Genomic DNA, 12,500 nt, shown 5'->3' with positions numbered 1-12,500 from the left:
TAGATGGATATAACTGGCTGGGGGACTAGTAGATGGGTATAACTGGCTGGGAGACTAGTAGATGGGTATAACTGGCTGGGGGACTAGTAGATGGATATAACTGGCTGGGGGACTAGTAGATGGGTATAACTGGCTGGGAGACTAGTAGATGGGTATAACTGGCTGGGGGACTAGTAGATGGGTATAACTGGCTGGGGGACTAGTAGATGGGTATAACTGGCTGGGAGACTAGTAGATGGATATAACTGGCTGGGAGACTAGTAGATGGGTATAACTGGCTGGGGGACTAGTAGATGGGTATAACTGACTGGGGGACTAGTAGATTGGTCTAGTGTGGGTATAACTGACTGGGGGACTAGTAGATTGGTCTAGTGTGGGTATAACTGACTGGGGGACTAGTAGATTGGTCTAGTATGGGTATAACTGACTGGGGGACTAGTAGATTGGTCTAGTATGGGTATAACTGACTAGGGGACTAGTAGATTGGTCTAGTGTGGGTATAACTGACTGGGGGACTAGTAGATTGGTCTAGTATGGGTATAACTGACTGGGGGACTAGTAGATTGGTCTAGTATGGGTTTAACTGACTAGGGGACTAGTAGATTGGTCTAGTGTGGGTATAACTGACTGGGGGACTAGTAGATGGGTTTAACTGACTGGGGGACTAGTAGATTGGTCTAGTATGGGTATAACTGACTGGGGGACTAGTAGATGGGTATAACTGACTGGGGGACTAGTAGATTGGTCTAGTGTGGGTATAACTGACTGGGGGACTAGTAGATGGGTATAACTGACTGGGGGACTAGTAGATTGGTCTAGTGTGGGTATAACTGACTGGGGGACTAGTAGATGGGTTTAACTGACTGGGGGACTAGTAGATGGGTTTAACTGACTGGGGGACTAGTAGATTGGTCTAGTGTGGGTATAACTGACTAGGGGACTAGTAGATTGGTCTAGTATGGGTATAACTGACTAGGGGACTAGTAGATTGGTCTAGTGTGGGTATAACTGACTGGGGGACTAGTAGATGGGTTTAACTGACTAGGGGACTAGTAGATTGGTCTAGTGTGGGTATAACTGACTGGGGGACTAGTAGATTGGTCTAGTGTGGGTATAACTGACTGGGGGACTAGTAGATTGGTCTAGTGTGGGTATAACTGACTAGGGGACTAGTAGATTGGTCTAGTATGGGTATAACTGACTGGGGGACTAGTAGATTGGTCTAGTGTGGGTATAACTGACTAGGGGACTAGTAGATTGGTCTAGTGTGGGTATAACTGACTAGGGGACTAGTAGATTGGTCTAGTGTGGGTATAACTGACTAGGGGACTAGTAGATTGGTCTAGTGTGGGTATAACTGACTGGGGGACTAGTAGATTGGTCTAGTATGGGTATAACTGGCTGGGGGACTAGTAGATTGGTCTAGTGTGGGTATAACTGACTGGGGGACTAGTAGATTGGTCTAGTATGGGTATAACTGGCTGGGGGACTAGTAGATTGGTCTAGTGTGGGTATAACTGACTGGGGGACTAGTAGATTGGTCTAGTATGGGTATAACTGACTGGGGGACTAGTAGATTGGTCTAGTGTGGGTATAACTGACTAGGGGACTAGTAGATTGGTCTAGTGTGGGTATAACTGACTGGGGGACAGTACTTATGACATAATATCCTGTGCTCTCTTCCTGTAGGGAATGTCAGAATATTCTGAATGTGACTCAGGACCATAGCAGTGAATCATTCAGGCAGTTCGAAGGAGGCGTTCGACTGGGTATCGGATCCTTCAACCTGGTAAGAAAGACGTGTGTGTGTGTGTGTGTGTGTGTGTTTTGTGTGTGTGTGTGTGTGTGTGTGTGCGCGTGTGAGATGTATAAATAAATACAGCTTGGTTTTAACAAGTTTTCTCTCTCTCAGATGCTGTCCCTCCTTCCTCAGAGGATCCTCAGGTTGCTGGAAGTCATCGGCTTCTCTGGCAACAGAGTGAGTTTAATGGCTCAGCAATGAACTGCTATGACTGCTTATAATGAATGCTTGTGGGCGTTAAGTAAGCCTAGTGGTTAGAGTGTAGAGGAGGCAGGGTAGCCTAGTGGTTAGAGTGTAGAGGGGGCAGGGTAGCCTAGTGGTTAGAGTGTAGAGGAGGCAGGGTAGCCTAGTGGTTAGAGTGTAGAGGGGGCAGGGTAGCCTAGTGGTTAGAGCAGACATGGGCAAACTACGGCCCGTTAGGCTTTTTAATCCGGCCCGCCGAACTTGTCCAAATTATAGTAAAAACCTCCTTTTTTCCCCTTTCCCTGCAATGCCCACGTTTCCCCAATAGATGGCGCACTCAAAACACATTGACCGTTGTTGGAGTGGCGCGTATTTCTCTTTATTTCACTTTAATTTTCACTTCGTTTCACGTCACCATTAAGCCCTTGTGTGAAAATGAGCGGACCAAAGAGAAGGAAAGTGGACAGCGAATGCCGAGTGTTTAATAAGGAGTGGACAACAAAATACTTCTTCACTGAAGTCCGATCAACGGCTGTATGTCTGATATGCCAAGAAGCTGTTGCGGTTTTCAAATAGTACAATATCAGCCTTCGTTCCAAACCTCCGGAGGACGGCGCAGAAGATGCTGGTGTTGTTTGGCTCGACCTACGTGTGTGAGCAGACGTTTAGCGTCATGAAAATCAACAAAGCCCATCACAGATCCAAGTTAACTGACCAACACCTCAGATCTGTCCTGAGAATTGCCACAACAAAACTAACTCCAGACTTTGATGCACTGGCAAAAAAGGGAGACCAACAACACTGTTCCCACTGAAATGGTGAGTTTTTCTGCTGTGTTATGAAAAAATGCATATGGAAAGTTTGGAAGTGCGTCTTTTAATTAAGAGCAATGCGCATTTACGCACAGCAGCGGTACAGTAGCTTAATTAACACGCCGCACATCGCTCTTAATTTAAATTTAAATTTTCAGCTGCAGGAAGGATATTTAATACAGCCTATGTCTGTGTGCTTGGCAACGATACACGTGTACTGTGTATTGCGCGTGAAGGCGAGGGCGTCCGTGGCGAGTTTGTAGAGCGCGCGGTCAGGACAATCCATCCATGATTTTGCGGAGTTTAACACAAGTAGATATTATTGAGCTTGAGTATTTCGTTGTGTAATAATATGTTTTGAATGTTGAAAGTGATTCCATTTTTCAATAAATGTTGATTTCTTTAACTTTGCACCTTCGATTGAAACTTATTAAAAACAGACGCAATCTTGATAAATCACAGTGCGTATGTTATTTTAATCTATTTACATTTCCTCCTCCCAGTATCTGCGAAATAGTATGTAAATGCCATATCTTGCATATTCCTTGAGACAAATTTATTAACTGATAAGGGCTATTTTTCACATTTGAAAGACAGTTAATAAATTGGGTTGTAGTGTTCTTACTGTGCTATGAGGTTTGCACACACTACATTTAATGCTTTAGTATATCCGGCCCAAACACTCCCTCCAAATGCTCCTGGCCCGGCCCCTCTGTCAAATTTTAGAACCCATTGTGGCCCGCGAGTCAAAAAGTTTGCCCACCCCTGGGTTAGAGTGTAGAGGGGGTAGGGTGGCCTAGTGGTTAGAGTGTAGAGGGGGTAGGGTGGCCTAGTGGTTAGAGTGTAGAGGCGGTAGGGTAGCCTAGTGGTTAGAGTGTAGAGGGGGCAGGGTGGCCTAGTGGTTAGTGTAGAGGGGGCAGGGTGGCCTAGTGGTTAGTGTAGAGGGGGCAGGGTGGCCTAGTGGTTAGTGTAGAGGGGGCAGGGTAGCCTAGTGGTTAGAGTGTAGAGGGGGCAGGGTAGCCTAGTGGTTAGAGTGTAGAGGCGGTAGGGTAGCCTAGTGGTTAGAGTGTAGGGGCGGCAGGGTGGCCTAGTGGTTAGAGTGTAGAGGGGGCAGGGTGGCCTAGTGGTTAGTGTAGAGGGGGCAGGGTGGCCTAGTGGTTAGTGTAGAGGGGGCAGGGTAGCCTAGTGGTTAGAGTGTAGAGGGGGCAGGGTAGCCTAGTGGTTAGTGTAGAGGGGGCAGGGTAGCCTAGTGGTTAGAGTGTAGAGGGGGCAGGGTAGCCTAGTGGTCCTAGTAGCCCACTGTTCCCCTGAACAAGGCAGTTAACCCACTGTTCCCCTGAACAAGGCAGTTAACCCACTGTTCCCCTGAACAAGGCAGTTAACCCACTGTTCCCCTGAACAAGGCAGTTAACCCACTGTTCCCCTGAACAAGGCAGTTAACCCCACTCTTCCCCTGAACAAGGCAGTTAACCCACTGTTCCCCTGTACAAGGCAGTTAACCCAGTGTTCCCCTGTACAGGGCAGTTAACCCAGTGTTCCCCTGTACAGGGCAGTTAACCCACTGTTCCCCCGAACAAGGCAGTTAACCCACTGATCCCCTGAACAAGGCAGTTAACCCACTGTTCCCCCGAACAAGGCAGTTAACCCACTGTTCCCCTGAACAAGGCAGTTAACCCCACTGTTCCCTGAACAAGGCAGTTAACCCAGTGTTCCCTGAACAAGGCAGTTAACCCACTGTTAACCCACTGATCCCCTGAACAAGGCAGTTAACCCACTGTTCCCCTGAACAAGGCAGTTAACCCACAAGGCATCCCCTGAACATTGTAAATAAGAATTTGTTCTTAACTGCAGTTTTAAAAATAACCACTGTTAAGGAGCTATGAACTGAACTTATAAAGTATTGTGTCTTGTAGGACTTTGGTCTGTTAACTAGCCACGGTCTGTTCCCAGTGTGTTAACGTTGCTGCTGCAGTTACACTCATACTTAACCCCACTGTTCGATTGTTGTGTGTTCCCTGATATTTGTTTGGTGGTTAAGGTCAGGTTTAACTGGGTCCAGTGGTTCCCTGGTACAGGGTTCTATTCTGGTTCTATCATGGTTCCCACTGTTCCCGAACAAGGCAGTTAACCCACTGATCCCCTGAACAAGGCAGTTAACCCACTGTTCCCGAACAAGGCAGTTAACCCACTGTTCCCCGAACAACCTAGCAATTTGAAACCGTGGTTCTATGGTGGTTGGCTAATGGTGGTTGGTTCTATCAGTTCACAGCCTAAAACCCCAAACAGCAAACCACTGTTCAGTCCTCTTCTGGCTGTGCCGGGTAGAGATTATAACAGAACCCAAATGTTCAGGTAAATGACCAGAACAAGGAACAGTTCACCCACTGTTCTCAGTTGGGGCACGGTCCTAGGGCTCAGGTTGTAAATAAGAATTTGTTCGGGTGGAGATTATAACTGTTCAAACTTGACCAGCAGTTTAATAAAAATGAAACTGGAGCAGGTAATGGGGACAGCAAGGAGCATGTTATAAGGAGCTATGAACTGTTGTGAATGCTTATAAGAGGTGGTATTGTGTCTTGTAGGACAGGAGAAGACAGATATTGGTCTGCATAAATCTCAGACTGAGAGACAGGAGGCAGACAGGGCCAAACAGGAAGGATATAACCCCACCCACTTTGCCAGCACAGCCCCCACACCACTGTCCTCAGTGTGTTAACAAAGTTCCGCCACGGCACAACCCAAGGGGAGGCGCCAACCCAGACAGGCTGACCACAACAGTGAATCAACCCACCATACATGAGAGAGCCCCAGTAAGCCAGTGACTCATAACAGGGTAGAGGCAGAGAATCCCAGTGGAAAGAGGGGATAGGCAGAGACACACACACACTGGTTAATAGTTGTGTAAATGTTGTGTGATGGTTGAATGGGTAGGCAGACCGTTCCATAAAAATGGAGCTCTTAGGAGAAAGCCCTGCCTTGTTTGTAGAATAGGGACGAGGCCTGCGTCTTGTTGTGTGTTCCAGGACCAAATTTAGGAGAGAATGCTTTGGTTAGTAATTTTGTGATATTTGTTTGGTGGTTATTTGTGATGGTTCTGTCATGGTTCTATGGTGGTTGTATTCTGGGTCTATCATGGTTCTCCCCAAGAGGTAAAATATATAGTGAAAACAATATGGTGGTAGTCTAACCTAGAAGTGACAAAAGCATGGATTAATTTTTCTGCGTATGGAAAAAAAGCTGTTCTGGTTCTATACAACCAGATTAATTGGTTCTCAACAGAAGATTCTTGGTTCTATCATGGTTCTATTCTGGTTCTATTCTTCACCATGTTCATTGAAATTCTGGTTCTATCATGGTTGTATTCTGGTAAAATTCTATCATGGTTCTATACAGTTGATTTGTGGTTCACAGAGTATATCTTTGGTTCTAAACCAGGCCAGAACATGGTGGACCAATTTGTTTCCAATCTTCCTGGTTCAAAAGCAGCACTAAGGTCTAGGAGCACGAGGACAGATGCAGAGCCTCGGTCCGTTGCCATTAAAATGTCATTTACCACCTTCACTGCCGTCTCAGTGCTGATGGGGTCAAAACCAGACTGAAGCATTTCTACATTGTTTGTCTTGGTTGCTGCGCAACAGCCTTCTAAAATTTTTGAGAGGAATGGAAGTTCTATCGATAGTTTTTATATTTTCTGGGTCAAGGTTTGGCTTTTTCAAGAGAGGCTTTATTACTGCCACTTTTTGAGTTTGGTACATCCAGTGGATAGAGAGCCGTTTATTATGTTCAACATAGGAGGGCCAAGCACAGGAAGCAGCTCTTTCAGTAGTTTAGTTGGAATAGGGTCCAGTATGCAGCTTGAAGGTTTAGAGGCCATGATTATTTTCTATCATCAAGAGATATAGTTAAAAGACTTGAGCGTCTCTCTTGATCTGTGCAGACTCAGGACAACTGAGGTTTGGAGGAATCAGGTTTAAAGAGGAGGTAATTTGTATTCTGGTTCTATCCTCTCTTGGGGAATGTGGTTTGTAGTATCTGGTTCTATCAATTAAGTTAGAAAAATGGTTGTATACTGGTTCTATCATGGTTGTATTCTGGTTCTATCGTGGTTGTATTCTGGTTCTATGGTGGTTGTATTCTGGTTCTCTCATGGTTGTATTCTGGTTCTCTCATGGTTGTATTCTGGTTCTCTCATGGTTGTATTCTGGTTCTCTCATGGTTTTATTCTGGTTCTCTCATGGTTGTATTCTGGTTCTCTCATGGTTGTATTCTGGTTCTATCATGGTTGTATTCTGGTTCTATGGTAATTGTAACATTGTTGTATGCTGGTTGTAACATGGTTGTATGGTGGTTGCAAAATGGTTGTATGGTGGTTGCAACGTGGTTGTATAGTGGTTGCAACATGGTTGTATAGTGGTTGCAACATGGTTGTATAGTGGTTGCATTCTGGTTGTATAGTGGTTGCATTCTGGTTGTATAGTGGTTGTAACATGGTTGTATGGTTGCATTCTGGTTGTAACATGGTTGTATGGTGTTTGTATTCTGGTTGTATGGTGGTTGTATTCTGGTCGTAACATGGTTGTATGGTGGTTATACCATTGTTGTATGGTGGTTGTATTCTGGTTGTAACATGGTTGTATGGTGGTTGTGTTATGGTAACCTTGTCACAGCATTGTTTGATGATGGTTAGTTGGTGGTTGTGTTTTGGTTGTTGTGTGTTTCAGGTACCGAAGAAGGGTTACCTTGTGTTATGGTTACCGTGTCACAGCATTGGTTGTGTGATGGTTGTGATATGGTTACCTTGTCACAGTATTGGTTGTGTGATGGTTGTGTTATGGTTACCTTGTCACAGTATTGGTTGTGTGATGGTTGTGTTATGGTTACCTTGTCACAGTATTGGTTGTGTGATGGGAGTGTGATGGTTACCTTGTCACAGTATCGGGAGTGTGATGGTTACCTTGTCACAGTATCGGTTGTGTTATGGTTGTGTTATGGTTACCGTGTCACAGCATTGGTTGTGTGATGGTTGTGTGATGGTTACCTTGTCACAGCATTGGTTGTGTGATGGTTGTGTGATGGTTGTGTTATGGTTACCTTGTCACAGTATTGTTTGTGTGATGGTTACCTTGTCACAGCATTGGTTGTGTGATGGTTGTGTGATGGTTACCTTGTCACAGTATCGGTTGTGTTATGGTTGTGTTATGGTTACCTTGTCACAGCATTGGTTGTGTGATGGTTGTGTTATGGTTACCTTGTCACAGTATTGGTTGTGTGATGGTTGTGTTATGGTTACCTTGTCACAGTATTGGTTGTGTGATGGTTACCTTGTCACAGCATTGGTTGTGTGATGGTTGTGTGATGGTTGTGTTATGGTTACCTTGTCACAGTATTGGTTGTGTGATGGTTGTGTGATGGTTGTGTTATGGTTACCTTGTCACAGTATTGGTTGTGTGATGGGAGTGTGATGGTTGTGTTATGGTTACCTTGTCACAGTATTGGTTGTGTGATGGTTACCTTGTCACAGTATTGGTTGTGTGATGGTTGTGTTATGGTTACCTTGTCACAGTATTGGTTGTGTGATGGTTGTGTTATGGTTACCTTGTCACAGTATTGGTTGTGTGATGGTTACCTTGTCACAGTATCGGTTGTGTGATGGTTGTGTTATGGTTACCTTGTCACAGTATCGGTTGTGTGATGGTGGTGTGATGGTGGTGTGATGGTGGCGTGATGGTTGTGTGATGGTTGTTCCAGGTACTGGAGAAGGAAACCTTGTAGAGGCAGAAGCCTTACTGGGACCTTACCTCGAGAAGTTCCCTAATGTAAGTATCACACACACACACACACACACACACACACACCCTGTATGGTAGAGTACTGATGGGAGTGTTTCTTTCCTAGGGTTCTATCATTCTGTTTTATTCTGCTCGGATTGCTGTGCTCAGGGGAAACTTCGAGAAGGTGTGTGAAACATCAAATAAAACTAAAACAAATATTTGTTAATGTGCATTCCAATACAAATGTTATATACACTACCAGTCTAAAGTTTGGATAGACCTACTCATTCCAGGGTTTTTCTTCATTTTGACTATTTTCTACATTGTAGAGTAATAGTGAAGACATCAAAACTATTTTAAAAAACATACATGGATTCATGTAGTAACCAAACAAGTGTTATATATATTTTAGATTCTTCAAAGTAGCCACCCTTTGCCTTGATGACAGCTTTGTACACTCTTGGCATTCTCTCAACCAGCTTCACCTGGAATGTTTTTCCAAAAATTCTTGAAGGAGTTTCCACACATGCTGAGCACTTGTTGGTTGCTTTTCCTTCACTCTGCAGTCCAACTCATCCCAAACCATCTCAAATGGGTTGAGGTCAGGTGATTGTGGAGGCCAGGTCATCTGATGCAGCACTCCATCACTCTCCTTCTTGGTCAAATAGACCTTACACAGCCTGGAGGTGTGTTGGGTCATTGTCCTGTTGAAAAACAAATGATAGTCCCACTAAGCACAAACCAGATGGGATGGTGTATCGCTGCAGAATGCTGTGGTAGTCATGCTGGTTAAGTGTGCCTTGAATTCTAAATAAATCACACAGTGTCACCAGCAAAGCATCCCCACACCCTCACACCACCTCCTCCATGCTTCACAGTGGGAACCACACATGCGGAGATCATCTGTTCACCTACTCTGCGTCGGAACCAAACATCTCAAATTTGGACTCATCAGACCATAGGACAGATTTCCACTGGTCTAATGTCCATTGCTCGTGTTTCTTGGCCCAATCAAGTCTCTTCTTCTTATTGGTGTCCTTTAGTAGTGGTTTCTTTGCAGTAATTCGACCATGAAGGTCTGATTCACTCGGTCTCCTCTGAACAGTTTATGTTGAGATGTGTCTGTTACTTGAATTCTGTGAAGCATTTATTTGGTCTGCAATTTCTGAGGATGGTAACTCTAATGAACTTATCCTCTGCAGTAGAGGGTAACTCTGGGTTTTCCTTTCCTGTGGCGGTCCCCATGAGAGCCAGTTTCATCATAGCGCTTGACGGTTTTTGTGACTGCACTTGAAGAAACTTTTTACATTTTCGAAATTTTCCAGATTGACTGACCTTCATGTCTTAAAGTAATGATGGACTGTCATTTCTCTTCACTTATTTGAGCTGTTCTTACCATAATATGGACTTGGTCTTTTACAAAATAGGGCTATATTCTGTATACCAGCCCTACCTTGTCACAACACAACTGATTGGCTCAAACATATTAAGAAGGAAATAAATTCCACAAATTAACTTTTAACAAGGCACAACTGTTAATCGATATGCATTCCAGGTGACTACCTCATGAAGCTGGTTGAGAGAATGCCAAGAGTGTGTAAAGCTGTCATCAAGATAAAGTGGCTACTTTGAAGAATCTCATATAAAGTATATTTTGATTTGTTTAACACTTGTTTGGTTTACTTCATGATTCCATATGTGTTATTTCATAGTTTTGATGTCTTCACTATTATTCTACAATGTAGAAAATAGTAAAAATAAAGAAAAACCCTTGAATGAGTTGACGTGTCCAAACTTTTGACCGATTCTGTACATAGTAACTTCTATCATCACTACAGGAAATAAGACCTCTGTCTCTCTCTACCTCTCTCTTTTGCTCTCAAACTCTTTCAACCTCTCACTCTCCCCCTCCCTTTCTCCCCCAGGCCCAGTTAAAGTTTGAGGAGTGTATCTTAGCCCAGTCTCAGTGGAGACAGATTCACCACCTGTGTTACTGGGAGTTGATGTGGAGTCACTCCTTCACTCAGGACTGGCTGCAGGCATACAGATATGCTGACCTGCTCTGTAAGGAGAGTCGCTGGTCCAAGGTAGGTCGACACCCCCTGACCCCTGACCCCTGTATGTCTCTGTAAGGAGAGTCGCTGGTCCAAGAGGGAGGGAGGGAGGGACACATACACAGCCTGGAGAGGGACACACCCTGACCTCTAACCCCTGTGTGTGTAGGCCATATATGTCTACCAGAAGGCTGCTATCCTCTCTGTTGCCTGAAGAGACACCCCCCCCTGACCCCTAACCCCTGTGTGTCTCTGTAGGCCATCTATGTCTACCAGAAGGCTGCTATCCTCTCTGTTGCCTGAAGAGACACCCCCCCTGACCTCTAACCCCTGTGTGTATAGGCCATCTATGTCTACCAGAAGGCTGCTATCCTCTCTGTTGCCTGAAGAGACACCCCCCCTGACCTCTAACCCCTGTGTGTCTCTGTAGGCCATCTATGTCTACCAGAAGGCTGCTATCCTCTCTGTTGCCTGAAGAGACACCCCCCCTGACCTCTAACCCCTGTGTGTATAGGCCATCTATGTCTACCAGAAGGCTGCTATCCTCTCTGTTGCCTGAAGAGACACCCCCCCTGACCTCTAACCCCTGTGTGTATAGGCCATCTATGTCTACCAGAAGGCTGCTATCCTCTCTATGTTGCCTGAAGAGGAGATCAAGAAGACTGGAGAGAACGTGGTCGAGCTGTTCAGGTGAGCTTACGAATGTTCACAGACGGCGTTCATAACTGCTCATTGTAGGTCATAAAACATTCATAGCAGCTCACAGGCCGGGCATACATTACATACATTACAAACATTACATACATACATTACTACATTACTTACATTACATACATTACTTACATTACATACATTACTTACATTACTTACATTACTTACATTACATTACTTACATTACTTACATTACATTACTTACATTACTTACATTACATACATTACTACATGACATACATTACTTACATTACATACATTACTTACATTACATACATTACATACATTACATACATTACATACATTACTACATTACATACTTACATTACTTACATACATTACTTACATGACATACATGACATACATTACATACATTACATACATTACATACATTACATACATTACATACATTACTACATTACATACTTACATTACTTACATACATTACTTACATTACATACATTACATACATTACTTACATTACATACATTACATACATTACTTACATGACATACATTACATACATTACATACTTACATTACTTACATTACTTACATTACATTACTTACATTACATACATTACATACATTACATACATTACATACATTACTTACATTACATACATTACATACATTACTTACATTACTTACATTACTTACATTACATTACTTACATTACATACATTACATTTACATTACATACATTACATTACATACATTACATACATTACATACATTACATACATTACATACATTACATACATTACATACATTACATACATTACTACATTACTTACATTACATACATTACTTACATTACATACATTACATACATACATTACTTACATTACTTACATTACATACATTACTTACATTACATACATTACATACATTACATACATTACATACATTACTTACATACATTACATTACATACATTACTTACATTACATACATTACTTACATTACATACATTATTACATTACTTACATTACATACATTACTTACATTACATACATTACATACATTACTACATTACATTACTACATTACATACATTACATACATTACATACATTACATACATTTACATTACTACATTTACATTTACATTACATACATTACATACATTATTACTACATTACATACATTACTACATTACATACATTACA

At 43.0% G+C, this 12,500-nt stretch overlaps 1 protein-coding gene across 1 annotated transcript in view; it reads left to right on the top strand.

The window, feature by feature from the left end:
• Positions 1-12,500, top strand: part of LOC115123907 (tetratricopeptide repeat protein 39B) — a 58,808-nt gene that overhangs the window by 32,537 nt on the left and 13,771 nt on the right. Inside the window, exons 8-16 of the mRNA XM_065025157.1 lie at positions 1,690-1,789; positions 1,913-1,978; positions 4,710-4,720; positions 4,835-4,893; positions 6,164-6,199; positions 8,545-8,612; positions 8,692-8,751; positions 10,493-10,654; positions 11,220-11,311. Of these exons, the coding sequence (XP_064881229.1) occupies positions 1,690-1,789; positions 1,913-1,978; positions 4,710-4,720; positions 4,835-4,893; positions 6,164-6,199; positions 8,545-8,612; positions 8,692-8,751; positions 10,493-10,654; positions 11,220-11,311 (654 nt within the window). The remainder of the gene's footprint in view (positions 1-1,689; positions 1,790-1,912; positions 1,979-4,709; positions 4,721-4,834; positions 4,894-6,163; positions 6,200-8,544; positions 8,613-8,691; positions 8,752-10,492; positions 10,655-11,219; positions 11,312-12,500) is intronic.

Source organism: Oncorhynchus nerka, linkage group LG12 (assembly GCF_034236695.1).
Source record: "Oncorhynchus nerka isolate Pitt River linkage group LG12, Oner_Uvic_2.0, whole genome shotgun sequence".
In the NCBI taxonomy this organism is placed as follows: Eukaryota; Metazoa; Chordata; class Actinopteri; order Salmoniformes; family Salmonidae; genus Oncorhynchus; species Oncorhynchus nerka.
Note: the sequence above shows the minus strand (reverse complement) of the source record. Positions and strands in the feature narration are given on the sequence as shown.